Raw genomic sequence first — 25,710 nt, forward strand, 5'->3', positions numbered from 1 at the left:
CCCCCATGCAGCCATTGTCTCCCCCATGCAGCCATTGTCACCCCCCATGCAGCCATTGTCACCCCCCATGCAGCCATTGTCACCCCCCATGCAGCCATTGTCACCCCCCATGCAGCCATTGTCACCCCCATGCAGCCATTGTCACCCCCCATGCAGCCATTGTCACCCCCCATGCAGCCATTGTCACCCCCATGCAGCCATTGTCACCCCCCATGCAGCAATGTATCCCCCCATCCAGCCATTGTCACCCCCCATCCAGCAATGTATCCCCCCATGCAGCCATTGTCACCCCCCATGCAGCCATTGTCACCCCCCATGCAGCCATTGTCACCCCCCATGCAGCCGTGTCTCCCCCCATCCAGCCGTGTGTGTCACCCCCCATCCAGCCGTGTGTGTCACCCCCCATGCAGCCGTGTCTCCCCCCATCCAGCCGTGTGTGTCTCCCCCCATCCAGCCGTGTGTGTCACCCCCCATGCAGCCGTGTCTCCCCCCATCCAGCCGTGTGTGTCTCCCCCCATCCAGCCGTGTGTGTCACCCCCCATGCAGCCGTGTCTCCCCCCATCCAGCCGTGTGTGTCACCCCCCATGCAGCCGTGTCTCCCCCCATCCAGCCGTGTGTGTCTCCCCCATCCAGCCGTGTGTGTCACCCCCCATGCAGCCGTGTCTCCCCCCATCCAGCCGTGTGTGTCACCCCCCATGCAGCCGTGTCTCCCCCCATCCAGCCGTGTGTGTCACCCCCCATGCAGCCGTGTCGCCCCCCATCCAGCCGTGTGTGTCACCCCCCATGCAGCCGTGTCTCCCCCCATCCAGCCGTGTGTGTCACCCCCCATCCAGCCGTGTGTGTCACCCCCCATCCAGCCGTGTGTGTCTCCCCCCATATGCAGCCATGGCCCGCTTACCTGCTACCGCCGACTGTGTACTACGGCCGGCCAGGAACATTACAGCTTTGAATAGCTTTTGATTGGCGCCACGCTGCGTGTATAGACACTCCCCCTCGCTCGGGATTGGACAGTTCACCCGAGCAAGGGGGAGTGTCTATGCGTGGCGCAAATCATTACAGCTATTCAAAGCTGTAATGTTCCCGCTCGTATTACACAGTCAGCGGCGTAACGGCGGCGGATCGCAGCGGCGAATTGCGGCTCCGGTGGCGGCGGTCGGCGGCGGCGGCGGCGGCGCGGGGGGGGTTAAGTATTCTATTTTTGTATCGGGGCGGGGTATCGGCGTCTGACTACCGCCGAAAAAACTCGGAATCGGTCCCGATACCGATACTAGTATCGGTATCGGGACAACCCTACTTTTTACTATTAATATATTTAAAAAACTTATTGGGATTATTTTTATTCTCCTCCGCTATGTGTCTCTCATAGTCTTTTTTAGCCGCCCTGATTGCATTCCTTGTATTGTTTGAATGCTGACACAGACCCCTCCGCTTTGTACTTTTTAAAGGCCATTTTTTTGTCCTTCATATGACATTTTACTTTTTGGTTCAGCCACCCAGGTTTAACCTTTGTTCTTCTATATTTATTACCCCATGGAATGCACTCGTGATACATTTATGTAACATGTCCCTAAAGCATTCCCATTTTTCATTGTTCAATGTTTCAAGGATTTGGTCTATATAGTTGTATATAAAATTCCCTATTTGTCTTTAAAAAGTGTTTCCGAGTGCTAAACCTTTGATCTAAGTCCTAAATTGCTGCATTTGTAAATTTGAAAAGCCAATATAAAGGAATAGTAGTGGTAAAAAAGCCCTTGTGGGTTTAACTAATCTTTGTTTGGGCTTAATTCTCCTTTAAGGGGTCATGGTAGGGGGCAGGTCATATGCATACTTTTGAAAGAAGGTGTCCCTCAATCCCATCTCAAAATGTTGTGAGGTATGCCCTAGACAAGTTGTAAAGCAGGATGGAGACAACAAGATAAGGCTAGGCAGTGGCATGCGTGGGGGGCAGCCCGGGAGTCTTCTATTTCCAGCCATGGGGTAAGTGGATGATGAGGAGAGGTCTACCTTCATAACTAGGAGTTCCCTCTATGCTCCCTCTGTGCTGCTTCAACCCTTATGCCGCGTACACACGATAATTTTTCAGCATGAAAAAAACTTTGTTTTTAAAAAATGTCATTTAAAATGATCGTGTGTGGGCTTCACATCATTTTTCAGGTTCTGAAAAACGACAAAAAAAATATTCGAACATGCTGCATTTTTTAACGTTGTTTTAAACAATGTTGTTTTTCGGGTTGTAAAAAATTATCGTGTGTGGGCTAAAATGATGTTAAAAACCTGCGCATGCTCAGAAGCAAGTTATGAGACGGGAGCTCTCGTTCTGGTAAAACTACTGTTCATAATGGAGTAAGCACATTCATCACGCTGTAACAGACAGAAAAGCGCAAATCGTCTTTTACTAACACGGAATCAGCTAAAGCAGCCCCAAGGGTGGCGTCATCCGCATGGAACTTCCCCTTTATAGTGCCGTCGTACGCGTTGTACGTCACCGCGCTTTGCTAGAGCATTTTTTTAAAACGATGGTGTGTGGGCAACGCCGTCTTAATGATGAAGTTGGAAAAACTTCGTTTTTTCTACATGCCGAAAAACTTCAGGTTTTTTTCATGCCAAAAAATGATCGTGTGTACGCGGCATTAGTGTTGCAGGGATGAGTGGAGACATTTACCTGAAGGAGCAGAGCAGACATAATTAGAGGATGATGAGATGTTCCGTGCTAAGCGTTCCCATGTAAAAAGTGCCATGCTGCACTTAGCCACTTAGCACAGAAATGGTCAGCCTGGTCCGCAAATTCGATATATATATATATATATATATATATGTTTTCTTCATGTCGTCCTTGCTTTTTATTGAGGACTTGCAAAAAAAAAAAGGGGGGGGGGGTGCCTTTGATATTTTCCATGTTGTCCAGGTAGATCTCCACCTCTCAAAGGACAGCTCTGAGTCTGGTAGACCTGCTGACATATTTCAGTGCCCTGCAGCAGTCTTAGGCCTTTTGAAAGTCTAGTCTACACAAGCAATGCTTTTACAGGCAAATAGCATGCATTTGATTAATTACATGCACATGTAATCTTATGAGCTTTGAGCTTTACCATTTTGTTATGTTACATAAGAACGACACTTATCTGATATCCTTTTAATTAACAGACTCTGATGGTTATAGTTTGAGGTAAATAAGGTATATGCAGCTGCTCTAATTATGTAAAAGTTAAATTACGAAGAATTACAGGAAAATACATTTTTATACATTTTTCACTATTTCTTTCCTTATTAAAACCTTGCAAATAAAAATAAATGTAACAAAAATGTACTATTAAATTCAAACCCTATGGGGTTGATTTACTAAAGGCAAATAGACTTTGCACTTTTGCAAGTGCATTTGCTCCAGAGCTTATTAAATGAGGTAAAGCTTCACTTTACAACTAATACCCAATCACATGCAAGGAAAATAAATAACAGCATTTTTGCTTGCACATGATTGGATGATGGAAGTCAGCAGAGCCCTCCCTCATTTACTAAGCTCTGGAACAACTGAATTTGCAAAAGTGCAAAAAAGGAAAAAATACTGGCGCATAGGGTAATGGTGTACAGTCCAGCCAGCAAAAATGTCTCTAAGGCCCCGTACACACGACCGAGTTTCTCGGCAGATTTCAGCCAGAAACTCAATAGGAGCCGTATTCTGCCGAGAAACCCGGTCGTGTGTACACTTTTCGCCGAGGAAGCCAAAGAGGATCTCGTCGGGCCAAAAAGAGAACATGTTCTCTATTTCCTCGTTAGTCAATGAGAAAAGTTGGCTCGCCGAGATCCTCGGCGGCTTCACAAGGAACTCGACGAGCAAAACAATGTGTTTTGCCCATCGAGTTCCTCGGACGTGTGTACGGGGCCTAAGAAAGTGAATGATACAGGACAAGTGGAAGTCCATAGAAATCACTGGGCTGTGATATTAGCATATGCTAAAGAGATATATATGGGACCACCTGCGGCTGTTGTCCTCAGAGTTGTGACGGCTCTGTATAAACCAAAGAAAGTGTAGTATCTCAGTAAGTATATTATATTAAAAATGTATTAAAAAACGTACAAGATGTACATAAATAATTGGCTCATCTGTATATGGATCTCTTGGCAATCATCCTTGTGCCTCAGATGGCAATACAATTCCAGCAGCTCAGTAAAGGATGAGACAGTTCCTGAATCCTCGAGGAGTCAGGAAGTTGCGCTGTACCAGCGTGGAACGCACCGCAGATATGACATCACCGGAAGGATCAGGGGTCGGAGATCACAGACAAGTTGAAAAAAGACACAAGGCTACACGCTCGGAGCATTCGCCAAAAGTGCACAGTCCATTTGCCTTTAGTAAATCAACCCCACTATCTGTCGCAAGAAAAAGGATGTTAGGGTAGACTGCAAAGCCTAAAGGATATAAAAGGTGAGGAACTGTGACATTACCGAAGAGAAAAAGTGCTCAAGGACTCAAGGTAGGATGACCAGCTTTTCAAAATGAAATCTGGGGACAGGTAGTAATGAGGGAGGTAATTGATTGTGGAGACAAAAAGTACAGAGGGAGACAATTAATGGGACAGACAGAACAGGGAAAGGTAGGTAACAGTAGGGACAGGCAGTACAGAGAGGGCAGTACAGAGAGGGCAGTTAACAGTAGGGACGGGCAGTACAGAGAGGGCAGTTGACAGTAGGGACAAGAAGTACAGAGAGGGCAGTACAGAGAGGGAAGTTGACAGTAGGGATGGGCAGTACAGAGAGGGCAGTTGACAGTAGGGACAAGCAGTACAGAGAGGGCAGTTGACAGTAGGGACAGGCAGTACAGAGAGGGCAGTTGACAGTAGGGACAAGAAGTACAGAGAGGGCAGTTGACAGTAGGGACAAGAAGTACAGAGAGGGCAGTTGACAGTAGGGACAAGAAGTACAGAGAGGGCAGTTGACAGTAGGGACAAGAAGTACAGAGAGGGCAGTTGACAGTAGGGACAAGCAGTACAGAGAGGGCAGTTGACAGTAGGGACAAGCAGTACAGAGAGGGCAGTTGACAGTAGGGACAAGAAGTACAAAGAGGGCAGTTGACAGTAGGGACAAGAAGTACAGAGAGGGCAGTTGACAGTAGGGACAAGAAGTACAAAGAGGGCAGTTGACAGTAGGGACAAGAAGTACAGAGAGGGCAGTTGACAGTAGGGACAAGAAGTACAGAGAGGGCAGTTGACAGTAGGGACAAGAAGTACAGAGAGGGCAGTTGACAGTAGGGACAAGAAGTACAGAGAGGGCAGTTGACAGTAGGGACAGGCAGTACAGAGAGGGCAGTTGACAGTAGGGACAAGAAGTACAGAGAGGGCAGTTGGCAGTAGGGACAAGAAGTACAGAGAGGGCAGTTGACAGTAGGGACGGGCAGTACAGAGAGGGCAGTTGATAGTGGTGACAGGCAGTACGGGGAGGGGGTGCAGTTGATGGTGAAGACAGAAGGTACAGAGTGAAAAACAGGCAGTACACACATCATTCTTTCACTCCCCAAGGCTCAGTTTGTCCCTAAGAATGGCTGCACACTCTCCCCTTGTCAGTGCTGTCCCTGTACTGACCTTGAACAGGTGGTAGCAGATTAGGAGCCCATTCTCAGGCTCTAGGGGTCCTCCCCTCTCTCCTGGGTCACACTGTCCAATCAAGAGGTGGGGAGTAGAGGGATTCAGGGTCTTAGCAACTATGCCTGAGCTGAGATGCTTCAGAAGCTTAAAGGGGCTCCTAGCAAAGGCTACAATTGGGGACATGAGCTACAAATGGGGACACATTTGGGGACATTTTGTATCTAGGGACAGCCTCCTCAAATCAGGGACTGTCCCCGGAAACCGAGATTGCCTTAATATAAGGGAGTTATAGGGGGGGGAAATGTAACCCAAGGGATTAAAATGACTCTGTCACTATATGATACATCCTAAACAAAGCATACCTCTAAAACAAAAAATATATACTTATACTGTTACTGTGTCATGCTATCCTATTGTATTTACTTTGGTATTGTTACAACAAAAATTTTGGAAGGCCGGCAGTGTAAAAATGACATCAATGTCAATATGAGAAAAGATGCAAACTATTGTGGCGAAATGATGTTGCTGATGTCTTCAGAAAATATAATATGCCATATTTAATTCAATCCACTTATGCAGAACAAAAATATCACTTTTGACTAAATCTTGCATTCAGTTCCATGCACACAACAGCAATCCCTAGGAACCAAGCAGGTCTCAGCAATCCACAGATGGTTTGTATGGCTGCTGCACAGTTTACTATTATTTATTTATGTATGTATTTATTCTAGGTATTTATACAATGATGACCATTTGGGCAGTGTTTTCTTATTGTACAATCACATCACCCCCTGCCCTCAAGGAGCTTACAATCTAAGGTCCTTATCTCACATGCACACACATACTAGGACCAAATTACACAGGAGATTATTAACCTACCAGCATGTCTTTGGAGTGTGGGAGGAAAATGGATTACCCAGAGAAAATCCACACAAGCACAGGGAGTACATGCAAACTCCATGCAGGTAGAGCCCTGGTGACGCCATTCCTTAGTTTTAACTGGGGCAGAAACTGGTGATTCTGATTGAAATATTCAGGTTTGCATGTAAACACATGTACGCAGTTTCAATTAAAAATAGCACTCTTCCAGAAGGTGTGTCAAGGAGCAGCCATCTCCTTAATGCATGCAAACTACCCTACCCAGCCTGATCTGGATTCATCTGATCCTCCTTTCACTTGCAATATGTTGTGTAATACTTACTGACTACATTGGAAGAATGGCATCAAAGCCCTTAGCTATTCTTACAGGATTAACCTTGGCGTGCCTGTCTAGTGACAAGAACATTTAAAATGGCTTCTTAGCCACAATCAATGCAATCATCTCTAAATAGTGGTGCAGCCAGTGGGGTATCCCTGATCATTACGCAGGGGGATTCCCCAGATATATATCAAATACATCACATGCCCTAATACCATAATAACGTTAATCTGCTTTTCCTTTTAGCAGCCAGTATCCTATTTACACTCTGCAATGAAACCTCCCATTTAACACTGAATGCCAAGTGCATGTTCCCTTTTCTGTATGTGGAATTACACAATGCATTATTTACACAACACTGTATGCTTCTCTCCATACTGATGTAGAAATTCTAAAGAAACCAGCTTCAGACATTAACAGCTCCTCTCAGATTACCCAACTGCCAACCCCAAGGAAGATGATGGATCTCCATCTCTATGCCCCCTTCCAGTTCTACCCCTCATTTTAGGGATGAGTCATTTGTTCTCTTATCCTCCATTCTAGAAGAGCATGGCATGATCTGAGCTCAGCTCTGGAGACAAGATCCTCACAACACCCAATGCCAGCCATGCCACAATTATTGTGCAAAAAGGCTGCTTGCTTTGGTTATTAGGCTGGTCCCTGGGGGGGGGGGGGGGTTGCCAATGTCTGGTTCCTGGGGGGGGGGGGCTCTTTGCAAAATAAAAAAAAGGATTTTCTGCAGATTATATGTAACGCCTTGCCATTCCAATGTCTGGGTTTCTTTGTGTCTCATTTTAGGAGCAGGTACATAGAATAAAAATATACAACACACAACGTGTGTGTTAGTAACATTGTATCTTGTCTGGATTGTATGTTTCTGGGAGACGCAAAACACACAAATAAATGCAGAAATCAGAAGGTGTTCTGTTGGGAATATGACACCTACAGAAATCTTCACATATTACACAAGATAATAAACACTAAGCCTGGGGAGTGCAGGATAAACATGACACTGGGTGCCAGGCATGCCATGAGCAGTGCCTGTGGGCATACATACAATGTATGATCCATATCGATCTATCTATTCTATCTATCTATCTAGTCTAGATCCATATCGATCTATCTATTTATACACAAACATATATATTCTGTGGCCATGAATCAGCATTGGCGATAACGATCGGAAAATAATTACAGCACTGTATTCAATATTCGTGTAAATGGAAGGCTGCAATGTGACAAGCACTGCTTAGATTGCTAGCTCACGTGTCCAGTTTGAAGCAAGCTTGTAAACGTTACATTGGCAAGTATGCAATCAATAGGTTGGAATCTAATCGATGATGCATAAGATGGTGTTTTGTTATAGGGGGATGGAGAGGACATGTATAGATCCCTCCAATGTATATATATATAGATCTATATATATCTATAAGAAGCCTGCTCACCTCGGACACCCAGCGATAGGGCTCGGTCTCCTCCGGTCTTCCTTGTTATTTTGGATGTCAGTTCTCCTGCACACCCTCCAGACTGACGTGTGTGACAGGGGAAGGAAGGAGTGGTTGTTGTAGGGCTGTCCCATTAAAGTCACAGTGTGAATAGTAATGGACCTAAAAAAAAAAGTAATAGACCTGGAGACAGCGATCTCCTATGCTGTGCACGCGCTTGTTAACCCCTTTGTGGTCGGAGAACACCCACTGACACTACGCAACTGTTATATGATAGAAATCATGGAAAAAGTACGAATTGATGCATGGAACATGACACGGGTTTATTCTGGTACACACTGATGCAGATTTCCCATACTCATTATCACTTTATTTATAAAGCAATCTTATATAAGTCCCCTGTATCAGTAAATAGGACATTAAGCATTCAGATACGCGCTGCCAAGACAGTCGCCTCTATTTACATAGTTCAGGCTCAACAAACTACTGCGCAAGACAAGGTTAGAATCTAGCGCGCATGCGTGAGTGACATTTTACAGCGTTCTCGTAGTACGCATGCCCCGCCCTGTACAGCTTTGATTGGTGCGCTGAGAAGGCTTGAACGTTGCCTTGGTGACGTTAGCTGAGCGGAAGTGATGGAGAGTGTGCTGATGGGGAAGGGATAGCCTCATGGCGCTGCCTGTGTGAAGAGTTACCGATTTTTATCGGTGTACGGTATGGCTTCGGGTAGCAGAAGGTCATGTCTGTCTCTGTTCTTGTTTTCAGGGGATGTCCTGTGGTTTATATGCTATTCCACAGCGGCGGGGGAGTTCTGTGGTCACAGTGCACACTTTCATGACAAGCAAGCCAAGCTTGCTTCAAAAACTCTGCTGAGGCCTTGTTCACACCATGGTGCTGAGACGGCAGTTTCAATGGTTCTCTATGTGCCTTGCTCACACCACACGTGCAGATCTCTCTGCAATGTGTATTCAGTTTTCTGCATGGGGAAAGAACTGGCGTCACATCAACATTGGTGTGGACAGGACACGTAACTGACACGCATGAAAACGGAGGTCCATAACAAGGAATCGAAAAGTCTGCATCTAAGAACATGCCATGCCTTATGTGCTTACGCATGTAAACGTGTGAATAAACCTACGCAACACTTAACCCCTTGATCACCCCCTATTGCTAGCCCCTTCCCTTTTTATAGCATTGATTGCTGTGTAAATGTCATTGGTCCCAAAAATGTGTCAAAAGTATCCGATTTGTCCGCCAAAATATCGCAGTACTGCTAAAAATCGTAGATCGCCGCGATTATTAGTAAAACTGATAATGATAATAATGCAAACCACTCAATATGCGCTTATTTAGGTTTTTATTTATTTGTGTTTTTTTTTACTAAAAATATGTAGAAGAATTCTTATTGGCCTAGACTGAGGGAAAACAAATTTGTATTTGTTTTTAAAAAAATGGGATATATATATATATATATATATATATATATATATATATATATATATACAGAGAGTAGGGCCTGATAAATGAGGACCAAAGGGCTGCTTGAGGTGTGTGATATATATATATATATTTTTTTAATTGTCGCTCTTCTTTTGTTTATAGCGCAAAAAATAAACCTCGGAGGTGATCAAATATCACCAAAAGAAAGCTCTATTTGTGACTTCTGCCAAGTGAGAGCGATCGGAATTTAACTGGTCCCCTCTGAACTGGCTGAATTTCAATTCATCTATGATCAGCAAATAGACATTCCTTTTTCATCAAACTTATGGATATACCTGACAAAAAGATTAAATAGAACAGGACCTAGTACAGAGCCTTGTGGTATGCCGCTAGTGACTTGTACAATCACACATGTATGTGTTCTTGCACCTTTTGCTAAATAGATGCTAATGATGATTTATGGGATGCTGTACCTATAGAGTAATATGACTTCATTTTTTTCTGCAGTCTTTGCTACCATCCACTATGTTTGTCCTAGTTGAAATGGTGGACACTGTACGGACAACTCCTTGGCAGTTTGAGCGTAAACTAAATGACTCCATTGCAGAAGAACTAAATAAGAAATTGGCAAATAAGGTAAGCAGAATTAGGGTTAAAAAAAAAACATCAAAAGCAAACGTGGACTATGAACAATTGCGATTTCATATAACTATTTTGCATTGTGACAAATCGTAAAGAACAGTTTTTTTTAGTAATTCTTACAAAATGAATAAAGTAAAAGTATGTAGCTAACCAGGTTACGTACATTGCCTCTAATATATTTAAATAAATATGTGCTTGTATGTATTGATGGACAAAATGACTTTGTATCCACCATTTCCATTTGCAATGCCTGCACTCTGGCATTAATATTTAACCACTTCACGCCCGCCTATAGCAGAATGGTGGCTGGGCGGTGGTTCAGTTATCCTGACTGGGCGTCATATGACGTCCAGCTGGATAACAGCCGCTGCGCGCCCATGGGGGCACGCATTGCGGCGATTGGTGGTATGGCGTGTCAGGCTATGGCTGATCACGATGTAAACAGGAAGAGCCGTGGATCAACTTTTCCTCACTCGCGTCTGACAGACGTGAGTAGAGGAGAGCCGATCAGCTGCTCTCCTGACGGGGGTCTGTGCTGATTGGCCATCCCAGGATACCACCAGGTATGCCACACTAGACCACCAGGGATATGCCAATCAGTGCCCATCAGCAGTGTTTGCCAGTGCCATCAGTGTCGCCTATCAGTGCCACCCATAAGTAACCATCAGTGTCGCCTATTAATGCCCATCGGAGCTGCCTACCAGTGCCCGTCAGTGCCCCCTTATCAGTGCCCATCAGTGAAGGAGAAAACGTACTTATTTACACAATTTTATAACCGAAACAAAATAATTTTTTTGTTTTATTTTTTCTGTTTTTTTTTTAAAAATTTGTTTAGCGTCAGGATCCCTCCTGTGTACGTCATATGTATATGGGCGGGATGGGAAGTGGTTATGGTAAAAAGCCTTTAGAACGACTTCAGTAAAAGAGAGGGCACAGATGAAGCTGTTTTCTTTCAGACTCCCTTTTATTATAATACCATAGAGCTTTCTGAACAGATAAGGCAGGGAGTGAGAAGGAGTTAGATGAGTAACTAACTCTTTTAGTTGTGTGTGTAAATTTGTAGTTTCAGGCTTTCAAGCAAAGCAGGTAAGGATGGATGACTTGGTGATTGCTCACACCTTCACTGGTCAGTTCTTGTCTTAAAGGGGTTGTCAAGGTTCGTTTTTTTATTTTCTAAATAGGTTCCTTTAAGCTAGTGCATGGTTGGTTCACTTACCTTTTTCCTTCGATTTCCCTTCTAAATGTTTTTTTTCCTTTTTGTTTTCTTTGTCTGAATTTCTCACTTCCTGTTCCTCCTCAGTAAGCTGTTCTGGCCGACTAACCCCCAATCCAGAACAGCTCAGATGATGGGGGCAAGCTTACGGAGGAGAAACCGGAAGTGAAAAATTCAGACAAAAATAAAAACATTTAGAAGGGAAATGGAAGGAAAAGGTAAGTGAACCAACAATGCACTAGCTTAAAGGAACCAATTTAGAAAAGAAAAAACAAACCTTTACAACCCCTTTAAACAATACACCTTGAGTGTTCTTATCTAGAGCCACTCCTCCATTCAAAACCCTTGGATAAATTGGCTTCATCACTGTATAACCATCTTCTTATGGTAGCTCTACCAGATTTATTTATTCTTATTCTATTTATTCTCTCGGATATGGACGATGAGGACTGGACAGATATGTGGGATGCACCTTTCTGGTCTCCTTAAGAGATTGGTACAATTTAAGATATTACGTAGGGCCTACTACACTCCCCATAGGCTGCATCGTCTCAATCCCACTGTCCTCCATCCTGTTGGCGATGTGATAGAGATGTGGGGGATTTCTTCCCTATCTTTTGGACTTGTTCGATTATCCAGGTGTACTGGGAGGCTGTGGTGTCTTTCATCTGTCAAATAACTCAGGTCTGCTCATCCCCTCGCCTAGCAGCTGCTTTCTAGGCCTTGTTGAGGGTCTCTCACCTACAAATGCTGACAGAACGCTACTAGGATGTCCGTTATTCTACACCAGGAAGGCTATTACTCTTCACTGCAAAAGCCCAGGATTCTCTCAATTGTTATTTGGAAACGGCTGATCAAATCACAACTATCGCTAAACACAGCCACGTATATAAACGGAGGATGTATTCCCAAATTTGAAAAAGTGTGGGCAAAATGTCTGGAAGATGGTGATACTGCATAAATATTAAAGGTGTCCTGTCATGTGCCAAGGATAAAGAGGTACTTTAGTTATTACTTGAGTAATCATATACTTGACTGGGGGTCGATGATGAGACATTTTTACTGTCATTTTTGTAGGCTTTATTTATTTGCAGTTTTTCTTTGTGTTGTACATAGTGAATAGTGATATCTAAAATTGGCTCAGATGTTGATTTTATACAATGTAGTAAAACCTATTCTTTCTAGGTTGTATATAATGTGGGTCTCTGCATCTGCCTCTTTGACATAACTAAGCTGGAAGACTCCTATATTTTCCCTGGCGATGGAGCTTCTCACACCAAAGGTTAGTTCTTATTATTTTTCTGTTCTTGCCCTTCAGAAACCAAGATGAAATCCTGTAGCATTATTTAATATAGTTTTATTCTACTGTTTTGTGTCAACTAAAGGTCACTATACAGATTAAGTTTGGACCTCCTAATTGGGTATTAATTTGCGGCATACAGTGCTTGACGGATATGGCCACACATGAGAATGACAAATCCATCCAAGCTGTTTTTTTCTAGATCCTGTGGGAAGGATTGAAATTTTGTTTGCATTTGGTTCTGGTATCCAAGCAGAAACCAGGTGGAAACAAAAATATTATCTCTCAACTCCCGATGCGCTAGCAATATAGCCGCCATTTTTCTTTACATGACTTTTATCTACAGAGCTGGTTATTTTTATGCACACCAAAGAGCTGGGAGATTGAAAGTGGAGCTTGGAGAACAAAAAAACAAATGTCCTAGTCTCCTAAAACCTTGGTTTTTAAAGCCATGGTGTTAAAGCAAGCAACCATTAGGGATGGTAAATAAGTCGTTCAGAAGCTCAAACAATCTGAAAGAGCCCACAGAGGGCCTGCTAGGAGTCATACCAGGTCAGTGTATAATATCTGCTTGAACCAGTCTGGAACAATGAGGAAAATCTTGGGAATATTCTCCATCTCCTGGAAATTGGACGCGTAAGCTTCGGGTGGGGGAGGCATAGATCAGGATGTACTGATTCCACAGAACCACCAGAGCATTGACTACTTTAGCTAGATGATCCATATACCTAGAAACAAACCAATCAAGTTGTTTGGTGAAATTGGAAGCCAGGAGATTTACATTTGGCATCCCCCCACTTGCAAAAGACAGGTCCTGGAACACCTTCGGGTGTAGGGACCACTCTGTCAAGTCCAGGCTGAGGGGGTTCTCATTGTCTATGCCTGGGATGGATCAGGCAGAAACGTCAAGTCCAGTCCAAGATATGATCCAAACTACTTCTCTTGCTACAGAAAAACTGAATCCAGAAAATATGAATTTCTAGTAGAATGACCCATCACTGCTGAATTGGTTAAAAAGCCCCAAATTGCTGGATAAGGATCAAAAGACAAGACTCCTGACAACCATCTTGCCTGCACTGACGGGATTCCCAGGACTTCTCCACAGCCCAACAGACTGGCATCTGCCATGAGCATCTTGCAGAAGATGGGAAGGAATACATGAAGTCATCAAGCCACAGACAGCCTGGTCCTCTGTGCAAAAGTCTGTCCAGGGACTTAATTGAGTTGTCCTATGATGAAAGAATGATGCATTGTAGAAATCTGGAGTGAAACTGGGTAAAATGAATTGCCTGGAAGGATACACCAGACCCAACACTCTTTGCAAAAGCAGAGTCAGGTGACTCCTTGTCTGGAGAACTTTAATCTGAGTCAGTGCAATCTTAGGCCAGTGGAAGAAACACTCTGGCCTGAGCTATGTCCAGGAATAGACCCGGACATTCAAAATATTTGAATCGGTTACAGTGTCTGATTTCTGAAGGTTTAGCATCCATCCGAATTGTAACATCTGGACAGTCAGTGTGGCATGGGCTATCAGACAATGTAACTATCCCCCCCCCCCCCCCCCATAGGATGTTGCCCAAGACTCTTGCAATGGGTATGCCACACGAGTGCTGTGAAACCAGCACTTTGGAGGACACCCAAGGTAAAGATGAGAGGCCATGGGGTGGGGCCACAAACTGATCATATAGGGGCCCTACAGCAAAATATAGGAAATGCTGATGCAGTGGTTAAAAGTAAAAAGTGATGTGTAAGTATGTGTTCCTTATGTCCACAGTCTCCCTGGTAAATTAATGAGATGACAAACTTGGTGGATTGCATGTGGAATTTATGAACTCAAAGGAAGAGATTCAAAGCTTTGAGATCAGAAATAGGATGAATGCCCCCTTTTGGGTTTTGGAACTGTTAACTGGTTGGAGTAAAATACTGGTAACCGTTTCACCACAGAAAATGGGCACCTTGGTTCAGAAGACTAGCAGGCTAAATGGAGATATGATAATCTGCCCTTTTGCCAGGAATGTTGGAGAGGGCAGGGAGCTGGGAGCTAAACCCAAGTTTTATTCCTGGGATACTACCCTCTGCATCCAAGCATCAGAGATGCAAGCTGTCCAAGCTCCAACAAAAGATACAAGACACAAGCGGTGGGTTCTGCAGTCCAGTTTTAGCCAAGGTGTCCTATGCTTGGTATTTATATCAGATCCATGCTGAAGATCAGATACAACACTTTATTGGAAGCCTCCAGCAATCTGTTACAACTGAAAATTAAAGCTTTGGACATTTTGCTTTACATGTTTTTTTTGTTTTTTTTGAATGATAGATCAACCGCAACAGTGGCAATATTTCTTTAAAGGACTTACACCTGTCGGCTATTGTCTGAGTAAAATCACAGCCAAGATGGGGTAAAAAAACAGAACCTGCTAGCAAGAATAGTGTAAAGCCGGTCGTAGATGAAGACATTTTTCTTTCCTGCAGCTACAGGTTGAATGGCAAATCCCTCCCACAGAGCAATTTTTTTTTTTTTTTTTTTTACTAAAGGCAAATCCACTTTGCATTACAAGTGCACTTGGAATTGCAGTCGCTGTTGAAATGAGGGGAAGCTCTGCTGTTTTTTATCCAATTATGTTCAAGCAAAAAGGCTGTTTTTTATTTTCCTTGCATGTCCCCCTCAGATTTACAGCGACTGCACTTCCAAGTGCACTTGTAGTGCAAAGTGGACTTGCCTTTAGTAAATAAACCTCATTGTGTTCTTCCAGCAGGGCAAATTGTCCCCGCTGGGAGAACACAATGATTAATTCTAGTCGCTATAACTGCTAGTAATAATTGCATTAAAAATCCAACAGGGTGGTTGTATCCAAGTTGATCAATCGAAAAGTGGGCAGGGGATACTCTCCCCACACCTAATTCAAAAACAGTGCAGCTGGCAGTTTCCTTTGAAGTACAAGTACTGTCTACTATTGCGGCAGTCCGCTTGTAGTTCTCCATGAACAGAGAGGGTGCCGGTGAGTGCTCTTGTAGCACATTGTTTCTTCCTGCAGTGTAGAAATTGTCTGCCTCAGACCGTTGACAGAGTCTGCAGGATCCTGGCATTGCATCTGCTGCAGCATAAAAAAGAATAAATGCACATTCTTTTACCTGCAAAAAGATGTGCATTTTTTTCCTTACAAAAGGTTAACCCTTTCGCCTCCAGGCCCTTAACCACTTGCTAACTGTGCACATATACCCCCTTCCTGCCCAGGCGAAAATGTCAGCTTCCGGAACTGCGTCGCTTTAATTGACAATTGCGCGGTCGTGCGACGTGGCTCCCAAACAAAATTGGCGTCCTTTTTTTTTTCTCCCACAAATAGAGCTTTCTTTTGGTGGTATTTGATCGCCTGTGCAGTTTTTATTTTTTGGGCTATAAACAAAAAAAGAGCATAAATTAAAAAAAAAAAACACTATTTTTTACTTTTTGCTGTAATAAATATCCCATTTAAAAAAAAGTTTAGGCCGATACGTATTCTTCTACATATTTTTGTTAAACAAAAAAAAAAATTGCAATAACCGTATAGTGACTGGTTTGCGCAAAAGTTATAGCGCCTACAAAATAGAGGACATAATCATGTTTTTTTATTATAATTTTTTTTTTTTTACTAGGAATGGCGGCGATCTGCGTTTTTTTTTTTTTTTATTGGGACTGCGACATTATAGCGGACACATCGGACACTTTTGACACATTTTTGGGACCATTCACATTTATACAGTGAACAGTGCTATAAACATGCACTGATAACTGTATAAATATGACTGGCAGGGAAGGGGTTAACCACTAGGGGGCGGTAAAGAGGTTAAATGTGTAGCCTAGTGAGTGTTCTAACTGTAGGGGAAGGGGGTGACTGGGGGAGTTGACCGATCTGTGTCCCTATGTACAAGGGACACAGCATCGGTCTCCTCTCTCCCTGACAGGACTTGGATCTCTGTGTTTACACACAGAGATCCACGGTCCTGCTCAGTTACTGGGCAATCGTGGGTGCCCGGCGGCCATCGGGCACGCGCATCGTGTTCCCAGTAACGCGACGGGTGTGCGCTCCGCCGGCGGCGCGCGCCCCCCCCTAGCGGCTTTAAAAGACGAGGACGTCATATGACGTCCTGTCAGAATAACTGAGCTACCTTACCGCCGTCAATTGACGGCGGCTGGTAGTATAGAGGTTAAACTGACCGGACCATTTTTGCAATTTCTTTCTTTTTGCTTCTTTTTGTTTTTTAATGTATGGCTTTCAGTTTGTAAAAGGAAAAGTCACTCCTATCCAAAACTAAAATAAAAAAGTTTTGGATGTAGTTGGATTATGGATATTCCTTATTAGTATTGGCTTTGGATGATGGATAAGAAACAAGTTTTATATGTCCCTATTGGTGTGTGGTTTTTATTTATTTTTTCTGTTTTGTTTCAGTTCATTTCCGATATGTTGTATTCCATCCTTTTCTTGATGAAATCCTGATGGGAAAGATCAAAGGCTGCAGCCCAGAAGGTGTACACGGTGAGTGTTATAGTGCCTTACTGCCCAAAAAAAATGCAAAAATATATTATTTCGATTTTGACCAAAGAACCGTTGGTTGATTTGCTGATGCTTTGACTAGTGTCCTTACAACACTTCATTATTTGATGTTGCCATTTTTGCTGGACTAAACATTTCTGGACCTGTACCATGAAAACGTTGCTCAAAAACAAGCGGAGGGCAAAACAAATCAGTATTGCCTTTGGTTTCCTTGCAACTGTTTCTCCCCCCTCCAAACAGCTGCAAGGAGACCAAATGCAATATTGATTTTTTTTTTTTTTTGCCCTCCAATGCTGAATTATGCCTTGTTTTGCACTGTCTGTATGTGGAGGGGGATATATTTAAGATGCAGCAAGTCCGGTGTGGGAGGCATAGATCCACAGAATGAATGCAGCAGGAGAGGGAGATGCATGCCACGCAGGGCTTCGCGTACATATTGTACTGTGCAAAAGTTTGACTGGTGTGAAAAAATGCTGTAAATTAAGAATTTACTCAGAAATAGAAGTTTATTTTTTTATCAATTAACAAAATGGAAAAAAGAGAAATCGAAAATGACATCAAAATTTGGTGAGACCACCCTTTGCCCTCAAAAAAGGCATAGATTCTAGGCATACCATCACTTCCAGGACTCCTTGTTGGAATAAAAGAGATAGGCCATGGACAATACGGCTAGGGAGAAAAGGACTAATTTAAAGCCAGACTTCCTTCTGACAGAAAATTAGGTGGGTTGTATCTGACCTTGCTATAGCTTCTAAAGCACAGTAAGAAGCTCCGTGAAGTAAGCAATTTCAGTACAGGTGAGTAGCCTGGACGACTGAAGGTAAGGTTGGAATTCAGCTTAGGCCCCTTTCACATGTGCGGACCGTATGTCCGCATTTTCATCCATCCGTTTGCGGATGAAAACGGAACATACACTGGTCCCTATGTGATTGTGGGTGTCAGCGGATGAACATCTGCTGACACCCGAAATCACCCCCCTCCGCAAAGCTCCGATTTTGCGGACGGAAGAAAATCCTATTTTTTCTTCCGTCTGCGGATCGGATTAACGCGGACACACGGTCCGTGTTCATCCGTTCCCCCCATAGGCGGAGAGCGGAGAAAAATGCATAGTGTGCGGGGACCGCCCTGTCAGCCGACAACTCAGCAGGGATTTTACGGAGGATCCCCGCTGAGCTGACGGACACACGGAGGCGGATCATTACTGATCCGCCCTGTGTGAAAGGGCCCTTAGAGGCATGGCTTCATTAAAACAGGCTATCGATTTTAAATGGGCTTGCAGCAAATTTAGTATTTAAAAAAAAATGCACCTGTTATTACTAGTCCATAGTGATTTTTAAATAATATTTAATTCATTATATGGTATATTTAGCACCTTACTCATGTGTGTACAAACCGAAAATGTAAAAATGTTGTGCTTTTTTTTTTTTTTGTTTTTCATTTCTTCTACCAATTGTTCAACAAAAGGAAAAATCCATAAAACAAAATTCTGTGAAATTAAACAAAATGCACCTGATGCTTTTTATTTTATTTTAATGCAATGCACCACATTGCACAGATGGTACATATCTATGCTTATAGAATAGAATAAATATATATATATATATATATATATATATATATAATTTTAGAGTTATGCCCGGTACACACGATCCGATTTATCGATTTACTAAAGTCACGAAAATTCTCGTATGACAGAATAAAAATTCGAAAGTGAGGTCATGTGTTGTAATGCATTTTCGAACGACCGCTGTACTGATTAAACACAAATCATCCAATCTGGCATCGTATGAAAACATTTTCCGTGCATGTCCGATAGAATAATATCGAATGAACTGTCCTGATCGGCTCTCGAAAGCTCTTTACGAACGTTCCGATTATCGTACGATCGATTCGAAAGCGGAATTTTTCGGGTCGTGTGTACGGGATTTATACTTTTAATTTAGGACGTATTCTTCAACAAAACTCTTCTGGAAGTCAGACTACGATTTAATTTAACTGGAAACTTAATGTAAACATCCTGTCCCAGGGGAAACCATCTTTTCTTGGTGTGAAATGATGTGTCATTTAACAAGACACTTGCATTATATTGTCTGTGAGATTTTCCAGAGCAGGCAGGATAATATCTTGCTGTTCTCCATTTTAGTGTCTCTGGGATTTTTCGATGATATCGTTATACCTCCAGAGTCCTTGCAGCAGCCAGCTAAATTGTATCCTTTACATAACATATATATGAATTGAAGTGTATTGCCTAAAGGATAACTCTAGTGCAATTCTAGGTGTGTAATGTGAGGTGATGGGCTATTTATCCTTCAAGGCTTGTGATTAGGCATTTGACAGAACCCATCCAAATTTCTACGTTGTCCATCATCTTTTACTTTTTGTAAATGTATTCATGAGATGATTTTTTTTTTTAATTCATTTTTTTACCATAAGGCTACTTTCACAAAGCGACGCTTTGCGGGTGGTATTAAACCCTTTTTTCCGGCAGCTAGTGCCGCGCTATCGGCCGAATAGTGCCGCAAAAACGATGGTAAAGCGCCACTAAAACTGCCGACAGCGCACTGCTCCAGTGTGAAAGTAGCCTAAATGCAATAGGTAGACTTATGACATAAGCAGAAGGTTGATGACAAGCAGCAGTATATTTTGGGGAAGGGTGGGTCGGGTTAAATTAACATGTGACTACAGTGTTTATCTAGAATCCTCCTAGGAGTGGAGTTTTAAACATAAACATTCTTTCAACAATTGAAATCCACTAGATTACATAAAAAATTGTGCTTATAACCTATTCTTTTAGGCCCCTTTCACACCTGAACGGCCGCCCCATGCATTGCTATGGAGAGTCGGATGTCAGCGGAGACCGCTGACATTCGACTTGATCCGCTAAAAACAGACGTATGGGGATACGTCCCCATCCGTCCATGGCGGATCGGGTAAGATCATGTTGTGCATTTTTATCAGATCGCTCCATAGGAGACAGCGGCGCCCGACAAGCCCCTCCCTGCTCAGTGAGAGGAGCTTGTCATCTGTCGGCTTAGCGGAGATCTGCAGACAGATCTCCCGCAGAGCTGGCGGGAGCAGGTGGACTTTTACCCCTAAAAATCCCCATAGGCGATGTTTAAAAAATTCTACAGGTTGCATGTTTTGATTCAGAGGAGGTCTAGGGCTAGAATTATTGCTCTCTAACAATCGTGGCGATACCTCACATATGTGGTTTGAACACCATTTTCATATGTGGGCGTTGCTCACGTATGCAGTCGCTTTTGCGGGTGAGCTCGTCGGGACAGGGTACTTTAAAAAAAAAAATCGTATTTATTTTGCTTTTATTGATTTTTAAAACCGTTTTAAAAAATAAAGTAAAAATTGGGTCACTTTTATTCCTATTACAAGGAATGTAAACGGAAGAAAGCATGACAGGTCCTCTTAAATATGAGATCTGGGGTCAAGAAGACCTGAGATCTCATATTTGAACTTCAAATGCAATAATAGAAAAAAAATTATCATTTGGAAAAAATGACAAAAAAATTCCCTTTAATGCCCCGTACACACCATCACTTTATGTGATGAAAAAAAATGACGTTTTTAAAAACGTCACTTTAATTGACCGTGTGTGGGGGAAAACGTCGTTTTATGTCTTCTAAAAAACGACCAAAAAAAATTGAAGCATGCTTCAATTTTATGTGTCGTTTTTCAAAACGTCAACTTTTACTTCACAGAAATTGACCGTGTGTAGCAAAAACGTCGTTTAAAACGGCGTTTTTTCACCCGCGCATGCCCAGAAGCTACTTATGAAGCAAGCTTCAATGGAAAAACGCGGTGAACGTAACCTCGCTTTGCTAGAACATTGTGAGAAAAACGATGGTGTGTATGCAACTTCGTCTTTGAAAATTGATGTTTCAAAAACGTCATTTTTTACTTTACAGAAAATGTCGTTTTTTTTCATCACATAAAGTGATGGTGTGTACGCGGCATAAGACGTATGGGCGGAAGTGACATTTTGACATGGAGACAGGTGGGGCCATCTTGCCCTCAATCGTATTCATACCGAGCCACTGACAGGTCCCGATCGCCTCCCCTGCCGCCGATAATAGTGATCTCGTGGCGAATCTGCCGCAGAGACCACCATTATCGTAAACAGGACCGGCCACTGAAAGATGGATGTCGCGGTTGTGGCAGCAGCTGCTGCCGTTTATAGAGATATATCAATCTTTAAAGTGCCGACGTATATGTACAGGAGCCGGTCCTTAAGTGGTTAAAATGTCAGGTTTCTGTGAAGTAAAAAAATGTAGACAAAGATAAATAATTTCAGAACTTTTTTTCACCTTTTTTAATGCGACCTATAAACTGTACAAATCAATTGAAAAACAAACTGAAATCTTTTTTTTTTGGGGGGGGGGGGGGGGGGGGGGGAAATAAAAAAATAAAAAATTAAAATGTTGTAGTTGCATAAGTGTGCACAACCTCTTATAACTGGGGATGTAGCTGTGTTCAGAACTAAGCAATCACATTCAAACTCATGTAAATTAGCAGTCAGTACATACCTGCCATCATTTTGAAGTGCCTATGATGAACCCCAAATAAAGTTTAGCTGTTCTAGTAGGTCTTTCCTGACATTTTATTAGTCGCATCCTTCAGCAAAAGCCATGATCTTCCAAAGCATCCGAGGGGTCTCATTGTTAAAAGGTATCAGGAAAATTGTACAAACGTATTTCCAATGCATTAGTTATACCATGGAACACAGTGAAGACAGTCATCATCTAGTGGAGAAAATATGGCACAACATTGACATTACCACTGGACGTCCCCCCCCCAAAATTGATGAAAAGACGAGAAGACAAATGGCCAGGGAGGCTGCCAAGAAGCCTCCAGCAACATTAAAGGATCTGCAGGAATATCTGGCAAGTACTGACTGTGTGGTACATGTGACAACAATCTCCCGTATTCTGCATATATCTGGGCTATGGGTTAGAGTGGCAAGACGGAAGCATTTTCTTGCGAAGGAAAACATCCAAGCCCAGCTACATTTTGCAAAAACACATCTGAAGTCTCCCAAAAGCACATGGAAAGATGTGTTAATAGTCTGATGAAAGGGTGAACTTTTTGGCCATAATTCCAAAGGATATGTGTGGTACAAAAACGTTACACATCACCAAAAGAACACCATACCCACAGTGAAGCATGGTGGAGGCAGAATCATGCTTTGGGGCTGTTTTTCTTCAGCTGGAACAGCATCCCCACAACATGATGCCGCCACTACAATGTTTCGGTGGGAATGGTGTATTCAGGGTGATGTGCAGTGTTAGTTTTCTGCCCCACATTGCGTTTTGCTTTTAGGCCAAAAAGTAAAATTTTGGTCTCATCTGACCAGAGCACCTTCTTCCACATGTTTGCTGTGTCCCCCACATGGCTTCTCACAAAGTGCAAATGGGACTTCGTATGTCTTTCTTTCACCAGTGGCTTTCTTTTTGCTACTTTTACATAAAGGACAGATTTGTGGAGTGCATGACTAATATTTGTCCTGTGGACAGATTCTCCCATCTGAGCTGTGATACACTGCAGCTCCTCCAGAGTTACCATGGGCCTCTTGACTGCTTCTATGACTAATGCTCTCCTTGTCTGGGCTGTCAGTTTAGGTGGGTGGCCACATCTTTATGGTTTTCAGTTGTGCCATGCTCAATCCATCATCTGAAAATGGAAAGAACAGTGCTCTGTGAGATGTTCAAAGCTTGGGATATTTTTTTTATAACCTAACCCTGCTTTAAAATTCTCAACAACTTTATCCCTGACCTGTCTGGTGTGTTCCTTGGTCTTCATGATGCTGTTTGTTCACTTTGTTAGAAAACCTAACTTCTAGGGGGCTTCACAGAACAGCTGCATTTGACCCCAGCGAGGGTCAGTTAGCGCCAGATTTCCCGCCACACTATAAATTGCTGCTCACCGCCACTACCAGTATAGGGTTAAAGCTGCGTAAATTGCAATATATACCATAGTTATGCTATAACTTCCACACAAACCAATTTAAAATACACTTATTGGGTTTTGTTTTGTTGTAGCAGAATACATTTTGGCCATTTTTTTTTTTTTTAGATATTTATAACTAAAAGTAGAAAATTATGGGGTTTAAAAAAAAAATACCACAAAAAGAAAGCTCTATTTGTGTGAAAAATGTTTCATTTGCATAGTGTTGCAATTTCCAGTTAAAGTAGTGCAGTGCTGAACAGCAAAACATGTCCTGGTCATGAAGGGGTAAAACCTTCCGGATGTCAAGGGGTAAAGCATAACCACAATTTATCTGAGCATCACAAACCAAAAACATATGAATGTTTTTAATATTCAAAGCCATCTATCCATATCTCCATGCTTTATTTTGCTGAGAAATCGCATTGAAAAACACCCCCAGGCATTTCTAGCTTCAGTGATATTGAGTAGGGGCAGATGATTTATGTAGCATTTACGTCCTGGAATCCATCTGCCCTCAGCTCAGGCATGCAGACAGGAGTGTGCTTGGTTGAGAAAACAAATCTTGACATGACATTGAGTAAGCATGGAGACCAGGAAGTACAAAAAAAAAAGTTTAAACAAATAAGGGCTCTTTCACACGGAGCGGATCCGTATTGATCCCCGTGTGTGTCCGTCGGCTCAGCGGGAATCATACGTAAATCCCCGCTGAGCTGTCGGCGGACAGGGCGGTCCCCGCACACTGTGCAGAGACCGCCCTGTCTTTCCTCCGCTCTCCCCTATGGGGAATCGGATGAATACGGACCGTGTGTCCGTATTCATCCGATCCGTTCCGCCAGACGGAAGAAAAATAGGGTTTTCTTCCGTCTGAAAAAGCGGATCTTTGCAGGGGCAGATCGTTACGGACGTTAGCGGATGCATCATCCGCTAACGTCCACAATCCCATAGGGATACATTACAAGTCTGTTCGTTCGTCCGCCCGTGTGAAAGGGCCCGTCCGATCGATTTACTGATGCTAGCAGCATAAGGAGCTTCTTTCCTGCTTCCAGAAACTTGTGGCAAAAGACTTTGGGGTGTTCGCTTTCCAAAATGTGGTGATGTGACGTGTGGGTGTTTCACGTGTTCTGGCATGCCAGAAATATGATGGGTAGTCAGGAAATTAGATGTGTAATTTATTCTCTTTGGTCAGTGAAAGTCTCACACATGTGGTATCCTCAAACTCTCAAGGTGTAGCAGAATGTGTTTTGTGGTGTAATTTGCAATCGTGTCTATGCTGTTTGCGAGGAAAAAAAACGTGTTAAATGTTTTGTTTATGTAAAAAAAAAAAAAAAATTTAATTTCTTTGTTTCAAAAAACTCACCGTGCCTCTTACTAAGTTTTTCAAAAAGCAGTAATTTGGGGGTATTTGTGCTGGCCTAGCATTTTAGGGCCTTAAAAAAATAAGATGAGCAGGCAGTACATCGGGACCGATCGATTTTCAGATATATACAGTATGCCATAGTTTGTAGACCCTCCAACTTTTACAGACTAAATAATACACACCTATTTGTTTTATTTATTTTTTCCCCAAAGAAATGTAACAGAATACATTTTGGCCCAAATTTATGAAGAAAGATTATTTATTTGCAAAGTTTTATAACAGGAGCTAAGAACCCTTCTTTTCTTTTTTTTTTATGTTTGGTCTTCCCCCCCCCCCCCCCCCCCTTTTTTTAAATGACATAAATCAAAAATCCAGTGGAAAGCTCCATCTATCTAAAAAAATATATACAACATTTATTTGGGTATGGTACTGTCAAATGGCCTGGATAAGAAGGGGGTGAAACAGTCCTCTCTTGAAGTGGTTAAAGCGGGGATTCACCCTAAAAACTATTTTCTAACATTACATTGACATGACCCTCGACAATGACAGTATGACGTTTTTTTTTGCTGTACATACCTTTTGTACAGCTATTTTCTTCTTGCTTCTGGGTAGGGCCTCCCGCCTGAGTGGGCGTTCCTATCCAGCAGGTGATTGACGTGATGACAAACACTAGCTCCCCCCGTCGCATAAGGAGCGCCACGAGTTGCCGAAAGAAGCCGAACGGCTAGTCGGCGCTATACGGCGCCTGCGCACCGCCGTTCGGGGGGAGCTAGTGTTTGTCATCACGTCAATCACCTGCTGGATAGGAACGCCCACTCCCGCGGGAGGCCCTACCCGGAAGCCAGGGAAGAAAATAGCTGTACAAAGGTATGTACAGCTAAAAAAAAAACGGCATACTGTCATTGTCGAGGGTCATGTCAATGTAATGTTAGAAAATAGTTTTTAGGGTGAATCCCCGCTTTAATATTTAAATTATGCAAAGTAATGAATGAACATTGGAGCTAAAAGTATGCAAGCAAGCCACTCACTAGGGGGGGGAACCCTTGGGTCAG

The 25,710-nt window shown here is 42.9% G+C and overlaps 2 protein-coding genes across 5 annotated transcripts in view; one reads left to right on the plus strand and one right to left on the minus strand.

Moving 5' to 3' along the window:
* Window positions 1-8,417, minus strand: part of CSDC2 (cold shock domain containing C2) — a 54,729-nt gene extending 46,312 nt beyond the window's left edge. The window contains exon 1 of one of the 2 annotated variants that reach the window (XM_040359652.1): window positions 8,220-8,417. Coding sequence is in view for 1 of the 2 variants with exons in the window: in XM_040359651.1 (XP_040215585.1) it covers window positions 6,456-6,461 (6 nt within the window). In the remaining variant the exon portion in view is untranslated. Of the gene's footprint in view, window positions 1-6,455; window positions 6,585-8,219 lie in introns of those variants that run through there. The other variant, XM_040359651.1, reaches the window with a different exon arrangement.
* A 393-nt stretch (window positions 8,418-8,810) lies between these two features.
* The window catches only part of POLR3H (RNA polymerase III subunit H), a 33,264-nt gene continuing 16,364 nt past the window's right edge, over window positions 8,811-25,710 (plus strand). The window contains exons 1-6 of one of the 3 annotated variants that reach the window (XM_040359647.1): window positions 8,811-8,933; window positions 9,822-10,072; window positions 10,167-10,295; window positions 12,700-12,796; window positions 17,239-17,325; window positions 19,487-19,550. In XM_040359647.1, the coding sequence (XP_040215581.1) occupies window positions 10,043-10,072; window positions 10,167-10,295; window positions 12,700-12,796; window positions 17,239-17,325; window positions 19,487-19,550 (407 nt within the window). In that variant the 5' untranslated portion in view covers window positions 8,811-8,933; window positions 9,822-10,042. The remainder of the gene's footprint in view (window positions 8,934-9,821; window positions 10,073-10,166; window positions 10,296-12,699; window positions 12,797-17,238; window positions 17,326-19,486; window positions 19,551-25,710) is intronic. The other 2 variants (XM_040359650.1, XM_040359648.1) reach the window with 2 other exon arrangements.

Source organism: Rana temporaria, chromosome 7 (genome assembly GCF_905171775.1).
Source record: "Rana temporaria chromosome 7, aRanTem1.1, whole genome shotgun sequence".
NCBI classification, from domain to species: Eukaryota; Metazoa; Chordata; class Amphibia; order Anura; family Ranidae; genus Rana; species Rana temporaria.